Here is a 22,278-nt window from a genome sequence, read left to right as displayed (position 1 = left end):
CCATTGGCTAGTAAATGATCAATGGGGGCTTCAAACTTCTCCTTCACCTCCCAGCTTCCACCCTCACCCCCTGTACTGAGTTGAACAGCGTCCCCAAGTTCAAGTTCACATTCACCCTGAACATTTCCTTTTGAAGGTTTCCCAGAGCCAGGCATAGCCTCTGCCAACTACTCTCTTCTGGCGTTTCTCTCCCAGGGAGCTTAGCACGTTTGTGACTTACACAATTCCTAGTGACAATCTGTCTCCCTTCACCCCTGCCAGCTTGTGAGTCCCACGGGACTGCAACTCCTTTGTTGACCTTAGCAATCTCCCTAAGTGTCCAGCACAAAGCATGGTACACAGGAGTCCCTGGATAAATGTTTGTTGAATGAATGAATGAATGAATGAGTCAAGAACATGACAGGTGCAATGATAGAGACAGGTGCAGGGCTGGTCTTCACGGGGGGAGACTTCCAGAAAGGAGCTGGCATCCGAGCTAAACCTCAAGAGAAAATGTGATTTGGCCAAGTGTGGGAAAAGGAAGAGCTGGAGGGAAGATCCTGTGTGCACTGAAGGAAGTGCAGGCATAAGCAGATACACGCAGGTGGATCTGAGGGACCAGTGAGCAGGTGAGTGTGAGGCTTGGGGTGGGACATAGACAAAGGCAAGAGTGAGCCATAGCAGGTGTTTGAGGAGGGGAATGACTTGCTGGGCTGCATTTGAGAAATGTTTCTGGAGGCTGGTGTGGAGGAAGGGTTGATGGCAAGGGATGAGGACAGGGAGGACCTGGGCCCAGAGGGAGGAGGGCCAGGGCTAGCCCCTGACGGATGTGGGGGTGAGGGAGAGACTGGGCCCCAGAAGTACCAGCTGCATCCACATAGTGACAGAGGGCAAGTGGTCCAGGCCCAGGGTGTGGCACGTGAGCCGGAGCCTTAACTCTTTCCTGTTCTGAGTCTACCCGAGGGTTTCCTGTTCTGAGGGCGCAGCAGGCACCTGCATGGACTTCATGACCACCGGGCCATTCTCCAGGAAGTGCCCGTCCTCCGCCTGCCTCTGGGTGATGACCCACTTGGCCATGGCACAGAGTTCCGACAGCCTGGGCAGCTTGTCTGTCATGATGGGATAGGCCAGGGCGAAGATCCGGAACATGTAGCTCGTGAACCTACCGGCGGGGAGAGAGGAATGGGCGTCAATGAGAATGGCAGCCGAAGGGGGCTCTGCGACAGGGGCGTCTACGCTGCGTGGGAATCCACATCGAAGACCAGCCTGCTCCAGACCGATCCCTTCCACTCACCACTCCCCAGGTCCACCAGCATGGAAGCCCACCCTCGTGTCAGCGAAACGCCTTCCCACCCTGAGACCCTACAGTGTGGAAACTCTCGGGGGTCATCCCAGCCCCCTGGGGCTTCCAAAGAGGGTGATGGCAAAAGGGACAGGGTCACCCTCACCAGGTGCTTCCTGGAGAGTTCTGTGTGAGACGGTAGATACCATCTGCACTCCGGTACCTTAGCATCTGCGTGTGACCTGGGGAGACACGGAACACAGCTTGTGGGGGAGACTGCGTGTTGGGGTGACTTGGGCGTGTGTCACATAACTTGGAGGAGGCAACCGATCGTCCAGGTGTATTGAGGTGGGGGCTTTGGGACTCAGGTGGACTCAGCCTGGGTCCCCCACATGCGTGGCAAGAGCCCACTTACTCCAGCCATCACCGCTGCCTCCCACAGGGCACAGCAGCAGGGGGCTGGGGCCAGGAATCGAACCCAGGACTCCGATGCAGGACGTGGATGTATTAATCGCTAGGCTGAGTGCCCATTCTTGTGTTACTGTTACCCGTGTGGTGTGCTGGAGTCTGAGTGTAACCTGGGAGAGGGGTCAGCACCTGACCTGTTGGATGATGGCTCAGGTGTAGCTGCTGGGCACTGACGATGTGGTTCTACTGTCTAGGACTAAGCCGGGACCTGGCCACCTCGGAGGCCCCGGGCCAGGGTGTAACTTGGGAGCTGCTGCCTGGAGCAATCGTGGGAGGGGTTCTTATCCAGGTGCCACCTGGAAGAAGGGGGCAGCCTGTGGGGTCCTACCTGGGATTTTCCTTGGGGGTGTTAGTTAGATGTAAACCTAGGGAGCCAGCATGATCATGTCACACAGGGGCAGCCACGTGAGGATGTCATATCAGGTGGGGCTGGCCCCGTGGCACAGTGGGTAAAGCCGCCCTCTGCAATGCCAGCATCCCATAGGGGCACCGGTTCAAGTCCTGGCTGCTCCACTTCCAATCCAGTGGCCTGCTAATATGCCTGGGAAAGCAGCAGAAGATGGTCCAAGTCCTTGGGCCCCTGCACCTGCGTGGGAGAGCTGGGAAAAGCTCCTGGCTCCTGGCTTCGGATCGGCCCAGCTCTGGCCATTGTGGCCATCTGGGGAATGAACCAGCAGATGGAAGACCTCTCTCTCTCTCTCTCTCTCTCTGTAACTCTGCCTTTCAAATAAATAAATAAATCTTTTATATATATATATATATATATATATATATATATATTGAAGTGGCCCCTCCTGGGTGCACAAAAGTTCCATTGGGAGTTTCTATGTGGGTGTGGTATTGGGGGTTGCAGTGTCTAGGTGTTCCTGGGTGGGGTTACTGTCTGCTAAAATTAACTTGAGAATAAGAGAGCTGAGAGAGACACAGAAGTGAGGAGAGGGAGGGGAGGGAGGGGAACACACTCTCATCTGCTGGTTCACTCCCTCAAAGGCCCACAGCAGCTGAGGCGAAAGCTGAGAGCCAGGAACTTAACCACTTGAGCCAGCACCGCTGTGTCCCAGGGTCTGCATCAGCAGGAAGCTGGAGCCCCGAGCTGGAGCCGGGCATCGACCCCAGATGTGGGCCCCGGGCTTTGTAACCCCCAGGCTAAATGAGCACTCCTGGGATGCTACTGCAAAGAACCCACCCAAGTGGTGTGTTGGCAGCTGAGTGGTCAGAGGCGGGTCTCTGTCTGAGTGTAGCCAGGGGCTTCCTTCTGGGGTTTGGTTGTGCCCTGGGGAGGTGTTAGTGTCCTGATGCAACAGGGAAGCCACTCCCGGGGTGATTCTGGCATTCACCTGGGGGTGGCCCTGAGGGGGTGTAACCTGGGACAGTGATTAGGGGGTTGCTGTCTGGGGGAAGCAGGGGGCAGAGTGAGTGACCCGGAGGTCACTGTTGGGGAATTGGGAGTCACCTGGGGGCAGCGGCATCAGGTCGGGAATAATCAGAGCTGGGTGTTTTTCCTGGGTGTGTCCTAAGGGGACCCTCCCCACCGCCAGGGTTATCCCAACCGCTTGCGAGAGGCCCCTGGAGCCCCGTCTCACCGATGACAAGGTTCTTCAGCACCTGCTCCCTGTGCTCAACCCCGACCTTGCTCCACTGGCCCGTGGAGTCCAGGTACTTGGTCAGGATGATCACGGGCGCCAGCTTGCTCAGCGTCTGCTCGGGGCAGCCGGTGGGGACCGTCAGCAGCTTCCGGGTTTCTTTGGGGGTCAGGCTCCCCACGATCGTCTCACCCAGGATGTCGCCTGTCAGGTGGGCAAGTCGGGTTACCTCCGAGGTGGTCTAAGCTCCCCGATCGCCTCCCGCAGAGCCCCCAGCCTTCGCTGCCCTCGTGTCCCGGTAGGCTCTGGAGGGGCCACAGCTGCAGAACCCCACCCCAGCACCTGTGCCCTCCAGCACCTTGGACGCTGACAAACACTTCTGCCTCCGTGTCGGGCACCTTGTTCAACAACTCCCGCCTCGGCACCAGCTCCGTCTGGGTCCGACCTGAGGAGGCACAGCTCTCGGTGACAAGCGGGCTCCTCTGAGCCCCCTCTCTCCTCCCCAGCACGGCCCCAGGGCTCTGGATCCACCCTGTGGATACGACCAACCTTGCGGATTTAGGAGGAAGCTGTGCGATAATCTCTGTACTTGACCTCCTGCCTGGAGGATGAAACCAGGAACCAAGGTTAAAAACCCCAGTGATGGTAGTCACGGCAACGCTAGGGACAGTCGGAGGCAGCCTCAGCTGACTTAGAAGCACAGAATCCCAGCTCTTCCTAGCTGCGTGTCCTTGGGCAAAGTATTCACCCTCTTTGGGGCTCAGTTTTTTAGTCTGCGAAAAGCAGATCATCATAGTCCCTAGGGATGTGCTGTGGGCTCAGTGAGTTAACTTTTTTTTTTTTTTTTTTTGACAGGCAGAGTGGACAGTGAGAGAGAGACAGAGAGAAAGGTCTTCCTTTGCCGTTGGTTCACCCTCCAATGGCCGCTGCGGCCGGTGCACCACGCTGATCCGATGGCAGGAGCCAGGTGCTTCTCCTGGTCTCCCATGCAGGTGCAGGGCCCAAGCACTTGGGCCATCCTCCACTGCACTCCCGGGCCACAGCAGAGAGCTGGCCTAGAAGAGGAGCAACCGCGACAGAATCTGGCATCCCGACCGGGACTAGAACCTGGTGTGCTGGCACTGCAAGGTGGAGGATTAGCCTATTGAGCCACGCGCCAGCCAACATTTTTAATTTTTAAAAGGTTTTATGTATTTGAAAGGCGGGGAGGGGAGGGGACAGGGAGAGAGACTGACTGATTGAATGAATCTTCCATCTGCTGGTTCACTCCCCAAATGACCACAGCAGTCAGGACTGAGCCCTGCCAACTCAGGGGCCTGGAGCTCCATCCGGCTCTCCCACATGGGCGGCAGGGGCCCAGACACTTGAGCCATCTTCCGCTGCTTTCCCAGGTGCATTAGCAAGGAGCTGGATCAGAAGCGGGGCAGATGGGACTCAAACAAGCATTCTGATCTGGGATGCCTGCCCCAGTATTAAAACACTTAGATCGTAGGGGCTGACTTTGTGTTTGTTACATACAAAAAAAAAATTCTTTAAAAAAATTCTAAAAAAAAAATCCTTAATCATCTGGGAACATAATTTAGCTCGATGGGTCCTAAGCTAGTTGTGGGCAGTCCTCACAGCTCTCTGACTATTCCTGGGTATGATGATCGTCTGTGAGGTAGAGGAGGAATGGAAGACCAGACCAGTTCATAAGCTGCCTGAAGTCACACAGCAGAGACAAGAATGAGCCTAGGGCTGGTGCCATGGCTCACTAGGTTAATCCTCTGCCTGTGGTGCCGGAACCCCATATGGCGCTGGGTTCTAGTCCCGGTTGGGGTGCCAGATTCTGTCCCAGTTGCTCCTCTTCCAGTCCAGCTCTCTGCTGTGGCCTGGGAGTGCAGTGGAGGATGGCCCAGGTCCTTGGGCCCTGACCTGCATGGGAGACCAGGAGAAGCACCTGGCTCCTGGCTTCGGATCAGTGTAGCTCCGGCCATAGTGGCCATTTGGGGGGTGAACCAACAGAAGGAAGACCTTTCTGTCTCTCTGTCGCTCTGTCTCTCTCTCTCATTGTCTAACTCTATCTGTCAAATAAATTAAAAAAACATATGAGCCTATACCTGACTCCAAAACATTGGGGTTCCCCCAGGCCTGTCCATGGACTGTACCTTGAACCCCATTCTCTGGCCCCTCACTCCCATCCGGGAGGCCTGTTTGTCCACCCGGGGTTCACCTGCACCTCCCATGATCACCTGGCCTAGGACCCAGGGGCAAGGGGTTGAGGTTCCCATTACCCGGACCAACAGGGTCTTCTTCACGTGGTCCCGGGCCTCGGGGCCCACGGCCTTGACCTCCACCTCCACTTCGCCTAGCTCCAGAGGGAGAAGCACAAACGGTACTATCTTGGAGGAAGTGGGGGGCACAGTCACCACCTGGCGGGACGGGGCTCCCGGCTTCGAAGCACTGCAGAGCGGCTCCTTGTAGGGGAACTCCACACGGACCTAGGAGAGGACAGACTGGTAGGGGTTCCTGATGCGGGGGGTGACCCAGGACCCTCAGATCACAACCCCTCCCTCCACCCAGCCCTGGGCTGCCCGAGTGGGTGACAGCACAGGCCAGTGGATGAGAGCAAAGACCCTGCTCAGGTCAGAAGTCCCTCTGCCACCAGGTAGTGTGTGACCTCAGATAACTCCCTTTAATCTCTCTGAGCCCTAGTGTCCTCCTTCCCTTTGTCGCCTTTTTATTGATTAAATTTTTATCAATTTGAAAGTCAGAGTGTGTGTGTGGGGGGGGGGAGGGAAGGATATCTTCCACCTGCTGGCTCACTCCTGACTGGGTCAGGCTGAAGCCAGGAGCTCCATCTGTGTCTCTCTTGTGGGTGGCAGGGACCCAAGTCCTTGAGCCATCGCTGCCGCCTCCCAGGGTGCGCATTAGCAGGGAGCCGGAGCCAGGAGCAGGGCAGGGACTTGAACCCAGGCACCCTGAGATGGGATGCTGGCTTCCCAAAGGGTGTCTTTTGCCTTTTTTTTTTTTTTTTTAAGATTTATTTGTTTACAGAGTTACAGAAAGAGAGAGAGAGAGAGAGGTCTTCTATCACTGGTTCACTCCCCAAATGGCAGCAACAGCTGAAGCTGGGCTGATCGGAAGCCAGGAGCCAGGAGATTATTCTGGGACTTGGGCCATCTTCCACTGCTTTCCCAGGCCATAGCAGAGAGCTGGGTTGGAAGTGGAGCAGCCTGGACTAGAACCGGCGCCCATATGGGATGCCGGCACTGTAGGCAGTGGCTTTACCTACTACACCACTGCTCCCCCCCTAAGTTTTGTCTGAATGGTGTTGCCAAACACCCACCCACCTCTCTTCATTTTCTTCATTTCTAATTTTTTTTTTTGACAGGCAGAGTGGACAGTGAGAGAGAGAGACAGAGAGAAAGGTCTTCCTTTGCCGTTGGTTCACCCCCCAGTGGCCACTGTGGCTGGTGCACTGCGGCCGGTGCACCGCGCTGATCCGAAGTCAGGAGCCAGGTGCTTCTCCTGGTCTCCCATGGGGTGCAGGGCCCAAGCACTTGGGCCATCCTCCACTGCACTCCCGGGCCACAGCAGAGAGCTGGACTGGAAGAGGAGCAACCGGGACAGAATCCGGTGCCCCGACCGGGACTAGAACCCAGTGTGCCGGTGCCGCAGGCGGAGTATTAGCCTAGTGAGCCGCGGAACTGGCCTACCTCTCTTCATTTCTAAACCAAGGATTATGACAATCCTCAGATGAGGGTTTCATGAGGCTTCGATGAGAAAATATTTCAGAAGATTTCCTAAAGGCTGCGACTGGGGCTGGCTTTGTGGTGCAGCAAACATCACATAATGGAGCCCTGGTTCAAGTCCCAGCTGCTCCACTCCTGATGCAGCTTCCTGCCAATGAGCCTGGGAGAGCAGCAGGAGAGAAGCTCCAGTGCCTGGGTCACTGACACCTATGCGGGGAGACCAGGATGGCGCTCCTGGCTTCCAACTCAGCCTGGCCCAGTCATGGCTGTTGCGGCCATTTGGGAAGTAAAGCAGCAGATGGAAGATCCCTCTCCCTCTCCCTCTCCCTCTCCCTCTCCCTCTCCCTCTCCCTCTCCCTCTCCTCCCCTCCTCCTCCCCCAGAACCTCCCCCTCCCCTTCCCCCGTAACCTCCCCCTCCCTGAAACCACCCCCTCCCCCTTTCCTTCCCCTTCCCCTCCCCCTCCCCCGTAACCTGACACTGCCTTTCAAATACATACATACATAGATCTCCCCCCCTTTTATAAAACACACAGACAGGGCTCTGTTGGAGAGGGGCGGCTTCACCTTGACCTGCCGGCTCCTGAAATTGTACAGCACGGCCTGGATCTGGATCTGCTCATTCCTGACCACGGACGAGGGCAACTTCAGGTCCACAAAGAACGACTTCATCACAGTCAGCTCAAAGGGGTCCGAGACGCAGAGACCTGGGGCCAGGAGGGCGCGTTGGGTTGGGACAGAGGTCAGTCTCCTGGGGCAGGGCGGGGCAACCCTCCTCCCATCTCCTTGACATGGGGATGGTTGCACTTACCTCGTCCAGCCTTGAGGCTGACGGCCACGAATTCCCACGTGGTGATGGAATCTGGCATGCTCACCAAGGTGAGGAGGTGGGAGGTCCTGCCGGAAGTTGGGGGTGGGGGCATCCCTTTTCTGCTGCTTGGCCAGGCCTCTGGGTTGGGAAGTTAGGGGAGGGGGCAGGTCCCTGTCTGGGGCATATTATGGGATGCCACTAAGGACATCCTCACTGCAGGGGCACCAGTCTGCGGGATCCACTTTATCCCCACCCACGTGGATCCTATCTTGGGTCTGCCCTGAGGTTTCATGCCCTGCTGGTGTCCTTGGCTGTGGTGAGCAGCCGTGCAAAGCTGGAAGGGCTGGGGGCCAGGCGCTGGCGTGTGGGGCTGCAGGGGCCCTACCCTGATGCACTCTCTGGCAGAGTAACCGATCTCCAGAGCCAGCTCTCCGGGAACAGGGTCCGGACAGGCAAATCATCCAGGAAGATGTCATCCAAGAACTCGTCATCGTCATCGGCTGCAGGGAGCGGATTGCAGTGGTCTCCCCCATTCGGACCCCTCCGGGAGGGCCCCTGCCCCACCCCACCTCTCCTGCCGTGACCCCCCTCCCTCACTTGTGCCCAGGAGCAGCCTCTCCTCCCTGGCCTCCCGAGTCAGGGTCTCAGACAGTTGGCAGCAGTCCAGGAAAGCGGCCATGCACGAGGGGCCGTGGAGGACGTGCCGTGTCCGCTCCTCACACGCCAGCCCCGCCGGGTTCTCCTTGAGCCCAGCCTCGCAGCACTTCCGCTCCAGCTCTGTCTTGAACTTGTTCACTGTGGGCCGGAGTCAGAGGGAGACAGGAGGGTTTGGGCGGGCCCGAGCAGGCAGGACTCCGGCCACCTTAAATGCCAGGCACACCTCGCCTCTTAGCCCTCACTCTGTGGCAGAGGCCGGTCCTCATGCCTGTAGCTTTTCTTTGCAACTTCACATTGAGCCCATGGGGCGAGTGGAGCTACAGAGAAGTGAATTCACTTGCCCAGGGTCACACAGCTACCAAGTGGCAGGAATGGGACTAGAATCCATGCTTCTAACACCACACACTGCTGCCTCCCCTCTTCCATGGTCTCCACACTCAGGGCTCCCTCTTCCAGTCTGCACCCTGGCCTTGGGAATGGCACATGAGCTAGGCATCTCACACACTTGACTTTGGTCTGCAGTCCCTCTGGATGCAGATGCAAGGCATCTAAAAACTACATTTCCCAGAATCCTTTGCTGCTAGGGTTCTAGCTGAGATTGGATGCACTACGCTTCCCAGACTGCCTTGCTGCTAGGGGTCTAGCTGGGGTTGGATGCACTACGCTTCCCAGACTGCCTTGCTGCTAGGGGTCTAGCTGGGATTGGATGCACTACACTTCCCAGACTGCCTTGCCGCTAGGGGTCTAGCTGGGATTGGATGCACCACACTTCCCAGACTGCCTTGCCACTAGGGTTCTAGCTGGGATTGGATGCACTACACTTCCCAGACTGCCTTGCCGCTAGGGTTCTAGCTGGGGTTGGATGCACTACATTTCCCAGACTGCCTTGCTGCTAGGGTTCTAGCTGGGGTTGGATGCACTACATTTCCCAGACTGCCTTGCTGCTAGGGTTCTAGCTGGGACTGGATGCATCACACTTCCCAGACTGCCTTGCTGCTAGGGTTCTAGCTGGGATGAGACGCTGTTGTGTAGGAGCCAGAAGGCAACGAGAAGCCAAACTCATTTGCCTGTATCCATGGTAGCTGATGAGTGGGCTCCAGCCTATGTGTCTTTTTGGAACAGGTGCAATTCTACCAGCCACGTGAGAGAACGGGCAGCAGCTGTCCTGAGATTTTAAGGTCTTGACCATAAGAGCTGAAGTGGGGTGCACCTTATACTCCTCCAACTGCCTGCCAGCTCCCACCCTCACAGCCCTTCCAACGAGTGTGTAAGTGCCAGTCTCCCGCTAGTAACCCTTCCTGCCTGAAACACCTACAGGGACTCGGCTTCCTGTTCTAAGGCCTGATGGGGGCAGTAGTCTGGGGAGCTGGGAGGGGCGCGTCCAGCTTGGGTTCTGACCTGCATCCCTTTTTGCTTCCAGCCTCCTCAGGGAGCGGCGTCGGCGGCTGGGAGGGGGGCTCTGGGGGCACCGCCAGTCTGGGGATGAGAGGGAAGAATACGAGGATAATTGTCAAGATCATTGTCAATGCCTCTGATGGTATTTGTTGGGTGCTTGCTGTATGCCCAGTGCTTTAGATGCATTATCTGTCAGCTCATAGCCTCATATACTCGAGATTCAACACTTAAAGCCTGGGTGACCTTTAGCAAATCTAACCTTTCTGGGTATTGATCTCCCTAGTGATGTAACGTGGACACGATCCTATTTCTATTAATGAGCTCATGCATATAAAACTACTTAGCACCAGGTCCAGCAAGTGGTAAACAGAAACAGCCATTAACATCACTGCTTACAGCAGAGAGAAGGCACTTCTAGTATTCTCCAAAATCCATTCTCGCCTTGTCTGTGACAACTACATATCCATCACTAAGAAGTCACTCAGAAGAGAGACTACATTTCCCAACCTTCCCTGCACTTAGATGGGGCCATCTGCCTGAGTTCTGGCCAATGAGATGCAAAAGAAATGTCCTCCCCTCTCCCTTCCTTCCACCCTACTGCCTGGCATGAGGTCGTGGCGATTGAGATTTGAGAGAGAACAGACTGGCGCATGGTAGGATCTTAGCCTATGTCAAACTCCAGTGGCAGCCTTGCCCCCATTCCCGCCCTCCTCCTCCTCCAGCACCTGAGCTTGCCAGGGTGTCCATTCCCGTGCTGATCTTCAAGTCCAGTCCAGCATCCTTGAACACAGCAAAATTATTTTTCCCGCTTCCTGCTGTGCAGCCAATGTCATGTTCTTCCACCACATCCCAGACCTGGAGGTCGAGAGAGGGACCTGGGTCTGGGACTTGTCTCATCCGTCCAGGGAGGCAGGCAATGGTGCAGCGGAAATTAAAGCTCAAACAATATAAAAATTCTCACACCCTCTTCTGTTTACTGAACCCTTACCACCTTTCCTGCATTATCTCCTCGAATCCCCTCACCCAGGGATGCTGCCCCTTATACAAGTAAAGGAGCTGAGGGGCCAGTTAGCACCCTCGACCGTGGCCCCTACGTTCTCACCTTCTTCTGAGTGAGCTTGTGTTTGCTGTTCAAGGCGTACACAGCTTTGTCCACAGCCAACAGCCACACCCTGGCCTCCGCATCACCTGTCACTTTCAGCTCCACTTGGCTCTGGGGCTCCAAGGGCTGGATGACCCCATCACGCTTTAAACCAACCTTAAGCTGAGTCAAAGAGAAGAAAGACGTCAGGAAAAGGGACTCGTGGGTGACCCAACCCTGCTTCCAGGTTTGTGGTCCCTCATTCTCTGGCAAACCCTCTGGGAACTCCACCAGGACAATCCCTAGTGCACGGGTTTATGGATTTGCCCTGTGTTGAGTTCCTAAGGCCACACCTCGTCCTCTCCCTCTCTCCTGCCCCCCCCCCGAGAGGTAACTTCTGAACTTGTACAGACCCCCTCTGATGATGATGACGTACAACGACAAGGGGTTTGGCTCACCGTGCCCATACACCTGTCATTCACGTCAATCCATATGGAATCAGCTACCAGTTCGGGGTTCTGGCTCATTCCTCTGGGCAGTAAGTAAAAGGCCACGATGCGGAAGGAGGGCAGCATCTCCGGGGTCACGTCGATGATAGCCGACGTGTAGACGCTCCCCGAGCTCTTTAGCTGCTGCCTGGCACTCACCACCCGGCCCTTGCTGAGGACCTGAGAGGGAGGTTGGAGATGAGAAGTCGGCCCACAAGGGGGCGCCATGAACACGGTCCGTTAGCCTCTGGGCGTGAGCCCGCCCGGTTCAGCTGCCACCTTGGCAGCTTTGTTCACAGTTGCCGCCACCCAGCAAGCCAGGCCCTGAGCCCCAGCCCCTCACCATGATGGTGAAGTGAGTGATCTCGTCCTTGGTTGCAGGATTCGCATGCCGTGTGTTGAGGCTTAGCTGGAGGCTGTTCCCGACGTCCGTACCCATCGTGTTCACCTCGACGTGCAGGAAGTTCCCCGAGTTTTCTTGCGTTGAGTAGGGCCAAGCCGTCATCCTGGCAGAAACCTGCTGCTCTGGGTGAGGAGACTCGGTTTCCACCTGGAGGAGGGGGCCGGTCAGGGAAGCCCCAGTCCCTCCCGCTCCTACACCCCCAGTCCCACCATCCTTTCCCTGTCGAGTTGGTACCAGGACGGTGAGCTCGCTGGAAGCCGCGTCGGTGTTGATGGCCAGAGCGGCTATCCCGTTGTCCGAGGTGTACACTTTGTGGTTCTGGCAGCGGACAAGGACTCTGGCGGCTGGGGACCCATCAGGATTGGAGACGAAGACCTGGGGGTGGAACCTGGGCTGAGCCGAAGAAGGGCAGGCCTGGGCGTGGCCTGGCGCGAGAGGTGGGAACGGGGCAGGTGCCCTGGGTAGGACTGCACAGCTGCGCAAGGGGCACACTGAAGGCCACAAGGGGGCGCTGTCTTGACCTCATGGGGGAGGGTGTGGGCTGTGCAATCTCACAGGAGTGAGTTCAGCCTGGGTTTTTAGTTCCCAGGGGGTCCGTTTTGGGGGCGGGGCTTTGAGTCCCTGTCTGGAGCAAGCTCAGGCCCTGACCCTAAAGTGGAAAGGCATCCCGGGCTTGAAATACTGCGGTGTCTTGGTGAACTTGATGTTGAAGGCCTTCCGGGTGATCTTCACCCCCGAGGTCTCCGCCTGGACCATCTCGCCTCCTGTGGAGACAGGCGGACCGTGGGGTGTGGGAGGGTGACGACAGCTGTATTGGCGTGGGGAAGGCAGAGAAAGCCTCTGGTGAGATTTCAGCTCCCTCCCACCCGCCATTCTAGGGTTTTCCTCGAAGACTGAGGCTAGGACGCGGCCCGGGATCACGCGCGCAGAGTCCCCGGGGGCTGGGATAAGGGACTGTGTCGGGACTTGAGCCAGCGGCCTGGGGGAGGGTGGCACCTGAGGAGAACACGGTGACGTTGACAAAGATGGAGGCCCCGCTGAAGTCCCCCTCAGGGTCTTGGAACGCAGCCAGCAGCGTGTCTTTTTGGAGGGACACGTGGCCCTGCCCTTCAGAGACCTGTTCTTAGACGGGGGATGGGGAAGATGGTTTCTTGGGGGACTAATCGGGGGAGGGGGCCCCGGGGTGGGGGAGGGGCTGGGAGTCAGTCACCTCCACCCTCTGCAGAGACCCTTGGATGGTGGTCCGGATGTTGTCCACCTTCAGCCCAAAGATGGCCAGAGCGTGTCCGTCCACCGGCTTGTTGAATATGTACCTGGGGGGTGCAGGGTCATCTCGCTGGCTCCAGGGATGGCCTGGGCGAGCTCACGGGCTCCAGCAGTAGCTGAGCCACTTTGGGAGTTCCGGGGAAGGGGTGGTTTCTTTGTTGACCCACACAACCCTGGCAGGTGACAAGTTATGTCCCGTGCAACCTTGATGGCTGGCAGGTGTGGCCCGTGCCACCTCAGAAGGTGGTAGAGAGAGCTTATGCAGGCCTGCAGAGCCACACAGGATCTGAGGCACCTAAGAGCTGGCAGAGGTGGCCGGGACAACCTCGTGAGCGGGGCAAGGTGGCCCCTATCACCCGCTGGGCCCGCAGGAGCCATCCGTGCAGTGCCCAGAGGTGGCAGGCAGCGCCCACATGACCTCAGGTGGACAGTACGGAGACTTGGAGGTGGTCATCAGCTCCCCAGGGGCAGCCCATGTGGCGTTCACCATCCCATGGGGTAACAGAGATGACCGGGACAACCTCCAAGGGCAGCGGTGGCCTGTGCCACCTCGGGGACTCTCGGAGATGGTTTGGACCACGTGGTGCCAGATGAGACGAGACGTGGTTCAACTCCGTTAGGGAAACAGGGCGGCCTGGGTAGCCTTGTCAACTTGAAGGGAGGGCCTTTACAACCTCAAGGGGGAAGGCGTGGTCTGTACAACCTCACGGGAGACCTGGGATGCCTCGTACATAGCAGAAAAGGGCTACAGAAGTGGCCTGCTCCTCTCCACCCATTCCAGTTCTCGGTGTCACTGGCCCTCCAGCAGGGCCTGGGTGGGAAGGGGAGAGGGTTAGGGACTCACCTCGCTTGGATGTCAATGCCCAGAGCCTCATCATTGAGGGTGAAAAAAGTCTTGTTGGGGGTGAGTTGGACTTCAAAAGACGGCAGCACTGGGAAGAGAGCAGGCGGCGGGCATCCTCAGCCTTCCACCCGTCCCCTTCAGCCCCTCCCTGTCCACAGCCTTCAGCTCCCACCCTGCTGCTCAGAGCCAGCCCCCACAGCCCCGTGAGTGCCCACCACCCACACCCCTCCTCACCGTATTCCTTCACATCAAAGGTGGCCTTGAACTTCTGCTTGCCTGCACTTTGGTAACTGGCTTCGATGGTCCAGGTCCCCAGACTGAAACACCGCAAGTTAGGAGAGGTGGGGCTGCACGGGGCACAGCCCCCCCCCCGCCCCGGTTCCTCCTCCCGGGCTTGCGACGGGCACCTGACGAGCTCTGGGAGGTGGAAGGAGCTATCAAAAAGACCATTGATGACCTGCCGGCTGTGGCTGATCACGGTGACTCCATCTGGGTTCTGCAGGGACAGAGGGTGGGGCTGGTGGCTGCCCTGGGGGAGGGCTCTGGCCGTCCAGCCTCCCAGAAGCCACACTCCCTCCCCCTCCCCGGCAGTAGAGGCCACCTTGATGTCCAGGAGGATGGCTCTGTTCACAGGATCCATCTTGTGGTTGACAGCGAAGACTCGGTACTGAACTGCAGGAGACAGGTGGGCTCTGGGCATTGGACAGAGGAAGGGAGGGCGAGGGGGTCTGGAGAGAGGGTGGGGGCCTTTAGGGTTGTGGATGGTGGGGATATTTGGAAAGAGGGAGGCCTTGGAAGATTTTTAGCATGCTGGACCATGGCGGAGACCCGGGACAAGTCAGCGTGTGCCACAGACCAGATACCCTGGGACCATACCCATGTGGTCGGGGGTGTAGATGGTCTTGTCCGTCTGGATAAAGATGTAGCCAGCATGGGGAGCCACCAGCACTATCTTCTCCATGAACGAGGAGACGGAGGTGGGCTTCCAGTCTGCCCGGATGATGACGTAGTGCTGGCCTGGCTTTTCGTGTCGGGGGAACAGCAGGCTCTCAGGAACCTGGGGGAGAGATGCCCACAGCCCTCAGGCTCAGCCAGGGTCTCCCTCCCTGGGCCGGATCTTAGGAGAAGTAGCTGAGCATGGCCCCTCTGGGAGCAGCTGCGCAGGTAACTCACTGTACAATGGCACTCAGCCAAGACAAGGAGAAAAATCTAGTGCATGTGCAGTTCTGCAAGAGACCAGCAGAGGGCGCCCTATGTCATTTGCACAGAGGCATCAGATGGGCTAGTGGTGGGATCCTCTGGGGTCCCGGCTTCGGGAACACTGGATTTCCAAATGCACAGGACGGGAGAAGAGCTGGAAGTACAGCCAGGCCCTCTACCTGCTGAACGGTAGTTGCAGTACTTCCTGGGATCTCTCCCCAGGGTCAGCCTTTCTCCCTCCTGCTGACCCGCGGCCTCCCCTCGGGGTAGCCTGTCCTGGCCTGCCACTCACCGTCACGGGCGTCTGCTCCATGAAGTCATTTGTTGCCGAGAGGACGACCCGGCTGCTGGCCAACAGCGTCTTCCTCAGGGGGAAGTCCCACACCGTCAAGTTCACCTTGAAGCTCCCCTGGAGGCGCTCCCTGGACTCGGAGTGCGCCTGGACATGGATGTTCTCCGGGCTGCCCAGCCGCAGCACCCGGGGGGTGACCAGGATGTACCTGCCAGCAGAGGAATGCAAGGGCACCTGTGCAGACGCCGGCTCTGCAGGAGCCCCCCACAGCCCCGCCCTCCCGCCCCCAGACTCACAGAGGCTCAGCGCGGTACAAGGGGCTCCCACACAGCAACAACATCAAGGCCAGTGGCCAGGGCTCGGCCATCGCGGTGGAAGGGTGTGGCAGGGCCACAGCCTGGAGGCGTCTGTCCCCTCGGCCGTCCCAGCCCTAGCCTGTTTGCTTCCCCTGGTCCTGGCTGAGTTAATATCTAAACGGCTATGGGAGGGAATTCCCATAAACCCAGCGGGGGTGGGGTAGGGGGCTCACTTTTTAGCCCAGACACCAGGGGAGTCCCAGTCCCCTCCTTGGGACATGGAGCCTGGGTGGGGGGTGTCTCATCCTGCAGCCCCCACTGCAGTGAGGAGTCGGGGCTTGTTTGGGGTTGGTGGGGAGGGGGGGCAGGAGGGAGCACCTGCCCCAGCTCTGGGGAGTTGATCCACACCTCCGCTCTTGTGAAACTGGCCAGAGTTTTGGGAGGCAGCTCCTCAAACAAGGGCCGTGCAGGCACCCAGGGACTTCATCCCATTTCGCAATCGCAAGCCTGGACAAGCCGGAACTCATCCTAACTGGACCTTCTGAGAGCTCCATGGCTCAAAGTCCTCTCACTGGACTCTGGGGTTGCCTTTAAAAAAGCAAATTATTTGATTGAAGCTGGGCCTGTGGCGTGGTGGATAAAGTCACTGCCTGCACTGCTGGCATCCCATATAGGTGCTGGTTCGAGCCCAGGCTGCTCCACTTCCGATCCAGCTCCCCGCTGATGCGCCTGGGAAAGCAGTGGAGGATGAGCCAAGTGCTTGGGCCCCTGCACCCACGTGGGAGACCTGGAAGGAGCTCCTGGCTCCTGGCTTTGGCCTGTCCCAACCCTGGCCATTGCAGGCATTTGGGGAGCGAACCATCGGATGGAAGATTTCTCTCTCTCTCTCTCTGCCTCTCCTCCTCCCTCTGTTGTTCTGCCTTTCAAGTAAATAAATCTTAAAAAAAAAAAAAAGATTTGAAAGGTAGAGACAGAGAGAAATAGAGAGACAGAGTTCCCCATCCGCTGGTCCACTCCCCAAATGCCCACAGCGGCCAGGGCTGGGCCAGGCTGAAGCCAGGAGCTGGCATTGTAACCGGCATCTCCCCGTGCGGGTGTCAGGACCCGGCTACCTGCCCCACTGCCATTGGCAGGGAGCTGGGATCGGCAGCAAGCCTGGAACTGGAACCCGAGCACCTCATGCAGGAAGCGAGTGCCCGCCCCGGCTGTGGCTCCCCCGTCTCTCTTGGAGGGACCGTGCTTGGTCAATCGTGCCCATTGTGCATTGTCCCCGAGTCACGCCAGGCCCCTGGTGCAGAAGGCAGATTGCACGTCCTAAACTGGAAGAGGAAGACACGTCATGGCTGAGGCACTCCTGGAAAAAGGCGCTCTCTGTCTGAAAGCAATTCTCGCTGGCAGCTGAACGCCCTACTAAGGAGAATCCTGAGCCGGCTTTCGCTTAGGAACAGTCGGGGTAGCAGGCAATTGACGCTGAAATCAAGCCTTCCAGTGCGGGGCGCCTGGCCTCTTGGAATGCCTCCTGCTCCCCCACACTCCAAATAGCAACACATGTTTCTCCAACAAAGATTCATTAAGCATTTGCTGTGGGCCTGGCCTCTGCTGGGGAGCCAGCCACACACTCTCCAGACACAATTCCCGCCTGTGCGGCGTGGACAGTCGCTAAGGAGCCTGGGGTGCGCTTGAATCTCACAGCCCCTCCCCCCCGGAACAGAGGCTCGGGGCGCCCCTGCCTTCCAGTCCCCGTAGGCTGGGAAGCAAGTGTGTTAGGAGCAAAGGCAGTGGGCGGGGTCTACCTCTTTAGTCCTGTTTGCTGAGCACCTACTATGCGCAGTGTGCCTGCTGCCCACTCGTGGAAGTCTCACAGCTACGCTGACGTAAGAATTAGCACTGTGGTGCAGCGGTTAAGGTGGCCTTGGGGGCAGACCCACGACCCATACCGCAGGACCTGGGTTTGAATCCCAGTTCTGCTCCCGACTCCAGCTCCCTGTTAAGGCGCACCCTGGCGGGCAGCAGGTGCTGGCTCAGGTCCCTGTTACCCATGAGGGAGACCCGGATGGAGCTCTGGGCTCCTGGCTTTGGTCCGGCCCAGCCCCTGGCTGTCGTGGGCATTTGTGGAGTGAGCCAGTGGGTGGGAGCACTGTCTACCTCTCAAATATGTTTTCTATACAGCAGAAGGGCTAGCGCCCATTGTACAGATCTGGAAACTGAGGCCCCACACGGCTGCAGAGTGTGCTAGGTCAGGAGGCTGGGGAGCAGCGAGGTTCTGGATTATGCTTTAAGTTCAAGCAAGCAGTGAAGAAAATCAAAGAGAGACCTCGGCTTGGGGCGGGGGGCATTGTGGTGCAGCTGGCTAAGCCGCCTCTTGTGACACCCACATCCTTGTCAGAGTGCCATTCGGAGTGCCGGCTGCTCCACTTCCCATCCAGCTCTGGGAAAGCAGTGGAAGACGGCCTGAGTGCCCCCCCCGCCGCGCGTTGGCGTCTCTGTCTCGCATCTCCCGCCCTCTCTCTCTCCAGGTGGGAACACCTCCTCAGGTGGAGAACAGCTGAGCTTCCTGCAGCAGGCCCAGGCCTGCAGCGCCCATGAGCTCGTGTTTTGAAGTTTGGGGTGGGGCCCAGGAAGGGAAAAACATGCCCTTAGGCACCAAGGATCAGTGGAAGAGAAGGAAAAACAAAACCCAGAGCAGCCGCGGGTGGACCAGAGCGGCTCTGTGGGCTGATTTTGCCTTTCAGATAAATGAAGCCGTAAAAACAAGCAAACAAGGGTTGGCGTTTGTTGCAAGCGGTTATCCAAGTGCCTGGGACCGGCAGCAGGTGCTGGGTGGTTCCTAGCGGCTGGGTCCCTGCTACCCAGGTGGGACACTTGGATCGAGGTCCTGGTTCCGCAGGCATTTTTGGGAGAAACGGTCCAGCCAAAAGGAGGCTTTGTCTGTTTGCTGTGCTTCTCAAATAAACAAAATTAAATAAATACAAAATCGTGGGGAAAAAATTAAAAAAAAAAAAAACCTGATGCACTGCCCCAAACTGTGCAGTTAAGAAACGGAGGCACAGAGAAGTCGAGTGAGGTGCCCAGGGTCACACAGCAGGGTTGCTGAGGCACCCGGGCTCGGGACGCCGGATTGGAAGGGGAGTCCACGCGCACGCGCTCCCCAGTGAGCGGCGAGGTCCACGTGGCCTCGCGCGCTTGGCCACCAGACGGCGCCAGAGAGCCTCGGGCCCCGCCCGCAGGAATGCCTGGAGCCGAGGGCGAGGACCGGGCCGCCAGCCCGCCTTCCCCGCCCTGGGCCCCGCACGGAGGAGGCGCGGGCGGGAACGGCCTCTGGTTTTACCCTGTCCTCTGGGGCTTCCAGCTCAGGGCTTCCTAGGAAAGGCAGGGCGGGACCCAAGAGACCCAGCCATGCTGCTGCTACCAATCTAACAACCAAGGGCTGGGGTTGGTTGAGCACCTACTGTGTGCCGGCACATAGTAGGGACTTTTCCCCGCGGGGTGGGGCGGGGGGGACTTCTCCAGTTTACTACGGATAGGAGACAGGATCGGTCCAGGCGTGTGTGTGTGTGTGTGGGGGGGGGTGCCTGCAGGGACTGGACCTCCAGGGTAAGCCCAGCCCCAGCCCAGCCCCAGCCCAGCCTGCTGGGCTCCTGGGCTCCTCAAGGCCTCACAAACCGTCAGTGAGAATTTTCTGGCCAAGCGTCGTTGCCGCGAGGGAGGAAGGATTAAGTCAGCACACACATTTGGGGTTGATTACTGGGTGTTTGTCACTTCTGGGATGGAAAGAGCGGCGGAATGAGGGAGATCCTCCCCAGCAGAGCTCGTGGCTTGGTTAGGGAGACCTTGAATAAGAGGCTGAGGAGGGCTTCCTGGAGGAAGCGGTACGGATGCTGAAACCAAAAAACCTCAGTGAAATGAGAGGGAAGGGTTGGGGCCGGCGCAGTGGGTTAACGCCCTGGCCTGAAGCGCCACCATCCCACATGGGTGCTGGTTCGAGTCCCGGCTGCTCCACTTCTGATCCAGCTCTCTGCTATGGCCTGGGAAAGCAGTGGAGGATGGTCCAAGTGCTTGGGCCCCTGCACCCATGTGGGAGACCCGGATGGAGTTGTGGGCTCTTGGCTTCAGCTTGGCCCAGCCCTGGCTGTTGCGGGTATTTGAGGAGTGAACTAAGTCCCTTTCAAGGGGGGAAAGGCATTTGGCCCCCTGCGTGGAAAGAGGAGTGGAAGTTCCTCGGGGTGACCCAGTCGCTGCTTGGGACATCTACATCCCATACAGGAGTGCCTGGTTTGATGGAAGCTCTCGCTCACTCTGCTTGTCTCTGTGTGCCTTTCGAAAAGAAGAAAGGATGGAAGAGAGAGAGAGAGAGAGAGAGAGAGAGAGGAGTCAGAGTTCCTGGAGCGAGTGGGTGACAGGGAGAGAGGACGAGATAAGTTGGGATGTTCGGGGGTCCGATCACGTAGCTGTGGGTTTGAATCCAGGTGATGGGAGACTGCCGGAGAGTTTTGAAAAGATGATTCACGTTATCTCTCAGTTTGAGCACAGAAACCGATGTGGGTGTGTTCTAACTACAGCTTGAGATGCACAAGTTGAAAAAAAAATCTTAAAAGATAGGGAATTTTACAGTATAAAAAAACAAAGCCAAAACCCCAACAGGAAAGTTTCAAGAACAAAAAGCAAACTGGGACTTTGCACTTCATATCACAGACTCCCCTTAATATATAAAGAGTTACTAGGAATGAATAATAAAACCCAAGAATCCAATTGAAAACAAATGGACAAAGGTATAATCAGAATGTGCAAAAAAAAAAAAAAGTGAAATGCAATTGGTCCTTTCACGTAAGATATCAGCCTCACACATAATAAGAGAAATACAAGTGAAAACCACGCTGAAGGGGGCAGGCATTGTGGGTAGCAGGTTACGCCCCTGCCTGGGTCACCTGCTTCCCAAATTGGAGTGCCTGGTTTGGGTTCTGATCCAGCTCCCTGCTAATGCACTTGGGAAGGCAGCAGAAGATGGCCCAAGTCCTTGGGCCCCCACCAGCCACATGGGAGACCTGGAAGAGGGGTTCCTGGCTCCTGGCGTTGGCCTGGCCCAGCCCCTGCTGTTGTGGGCATTTGGCGAACAAACCAGCAGATGGAAGATCTCTCTCTCTCTCCTGCTTTCTCTGTCACCCTCACCCTGCCTTTAAATAAATAAGACTTTTGAAAAACCCACACAGACACTCATTTTTACCTGCTAGATTAGCACAAACTCCAAGGAGTGATGACACACTATATGGCGAGGCCGTGGGGAAGGCAGAGAGAGAGCACGCAGACGACGGTCCAGCAGGACGGACGTGACTTCGCGAACGTTCAGAACAATTGCAAACGCATGCATTCTTTGGCCAAGCAGCGTCATGACAGAAGCACTTGCATATGTGCAAGCTGATGGATGCACAGAGGATTATTCATTGCAGTTCTTTGTGTAATAGCGAGATGGGAGCGAGCCCAGGGATCCACCCGCCCGGGACCGGTTACATAAGTGGCTGCTCATCTACATCCTGGAAGGCCTTGCAGATCTGCAGAAGTGCGGGGACTGTGGAGGGGGACGAGAGCCGCCCTCCGCCCTCTGGCCGGCGTTCCTCAGGCAGGAAGGACAGTTCATGACAGTGTCTGCCCGTGGCCATTCTCCACGTCGGCTTTTTTTTTTTTTTTTTTGACAGGCAGAGTGGACAGTGAGAGAGAGAGAGAGAGAGAGAGAGAGAGAAAGGTCTTCCTTTGCCGTTGGTTCACCCTCCAATGGCCGCCGCGGCTGGCGCGCTGCGGCCGGCGCACCGTGCTGATCTGATGGCAGGAGCCAGGAGCCAGGTGCTTTTCCTGGTCTCCCATGGGGTGCAGGGCCCAAGCACCTGGGCCATCCTCCACTGCACTCCCTGGCCACAACAGAGGGCTGGCCTGGAAGAGGGGCAACCGGGACAGAATCCGGCGCCCCGACCGGGACTAGAACCCGCTGCTAGGTGGAGGATTAGCCTAGTGAGCCGCGGTGCCGGCCCACGTTGGCTTTTTGATCATGGCAAACTATTCACATCAGAAAAGCGATCATTTTGCATCACTGGTCGGCGCACAGTTGGGTGGCATTAAACGCCTTTCTCACGATTGTGCAACCATGGCCATCATCCGTCTCCAGCCTTGCTCGCCTGCCCAGCCTGGACTGGGCTCCTGGCTTCCCCAGGGAGTGCTCACCCTCCGTCCTCCTGCCCCAGCTGCTGGCGCCTGGATATTTTCTGTGTCTGTGGATTATTGGCTCTGGAGACCCCCTGTGAAGGGACTCCCACAGTGTTTGTCCTGTGATTGGCTTATTTTGCTGCACGTCATGTCCCCAAGGTTCATTCATGTTGTCAAATATGTATACTTGAGAGGCACAGACAGAGAAAGAGAGCTCTCACTTGCTGGCGCACTCCCCAAACACCTCTGCCAGAGCCGGGGCGGGGCCAGGCTGAAGCCAGGAGCCTGGAACTCCTTTCAAATCTCCCT

At 57.6% G+C, this 22,278-nt stretch overlaps 1 protein-coding gene across 1 annotated transcript; it reads right to left on the bottom strand.

Annotated features, from left to right (window-relative positions):
• Positions 1-889: 889 nt before the first annotated feature.
• On the bottom strand, positions 890-16,203 carry LOC100346672 (complement C3). The gene is made up of 26 exons (XM_008250750.5): positions 15,778-16,203; positions 15,482-15,689; positions 14,866-15,046; positions 14,591-14,661; positions 14,397-14,485; positions 14,224-14,306; positions 13,990-14,077; positions 13,090-13,192; positions 12,876-12,996; positions 12,528-12,643; positions 12,114-12,254; positions 11,820-12,026; positions 11,447-11,656; positions 11,010-11,171; positions 10,633-10,762; positions 9,911-9,988; positions 8,453-8,650; positions 8,241-8,355; positions 7,856-7,941; positions 7,612-7,751; positions 5,586-5,792; positions 3,862-3,913; positions 3,671-3,757; positions 3,313-3,516; positions 1,428-1,503; positions 890-1,141 (listed from the first exon to the last, which is right to left on the bottom strand). The coding sequence occupies exons 1-26, from the start codon at positions 15,846-15,848 to the stop codon at positions 934-936; spliced, it is 3,432 nt and encodes a 1,143-aa protein (XP_008248972.3). The 5' UTR covers positions 15,849-16,203; the 3' UTR covers positions 890-933.
• Positions 16,204-22,278: the final 6,075 nt, after the last annotated feature.

The sequence above is a fragment of the Oryctolagus cuniculus genome, chromosome 16 (assembly GCF_051225735.1).
Source record: "Oryctolagus cuniculus isolate XC-2025 breed Fujian yellow rabbit chromosome 16, ASM5122573v1, whole genome shotgun sequence".
NCBI lineage: Eukaryota > Metazoa > Chordata > Mammalia > Lagomorpha > Leporidae > Oryctolagus > Oryctolagus cuniculus.
This window is presented reverse-complemented; position numbering and strand designations above follow the sequence as displayed.

What these genes read in the sequence shown, in the direction of transcription:
- LOC100346672 (XM_008250750.5), bottom strand. Translation starts at nt 15,848, where the DNA reads ATGGCCGAGCCCTGGCCACTGGCCTTGATGTTGTTGCTGTGTGGGAGC. An exon ending in AGAAGACCCTGTTGGTCCGG is followed by an intron (nt 3,914 to 5,585) that starts GTAATGGGAACC and finishes TTCATCCTCCAG; the next exon opens with GCAGGAGGTCAAGTACAGAG. An exon ending in GCTGAAGAACCTTGTCATCG is followed by an intron (nt 1,504 to 3,312) that starts GTGAGACGGGGC and finishes GTGTCTCCCCAG; the next exon opens with GTCACACGCAGATGCTAAGG.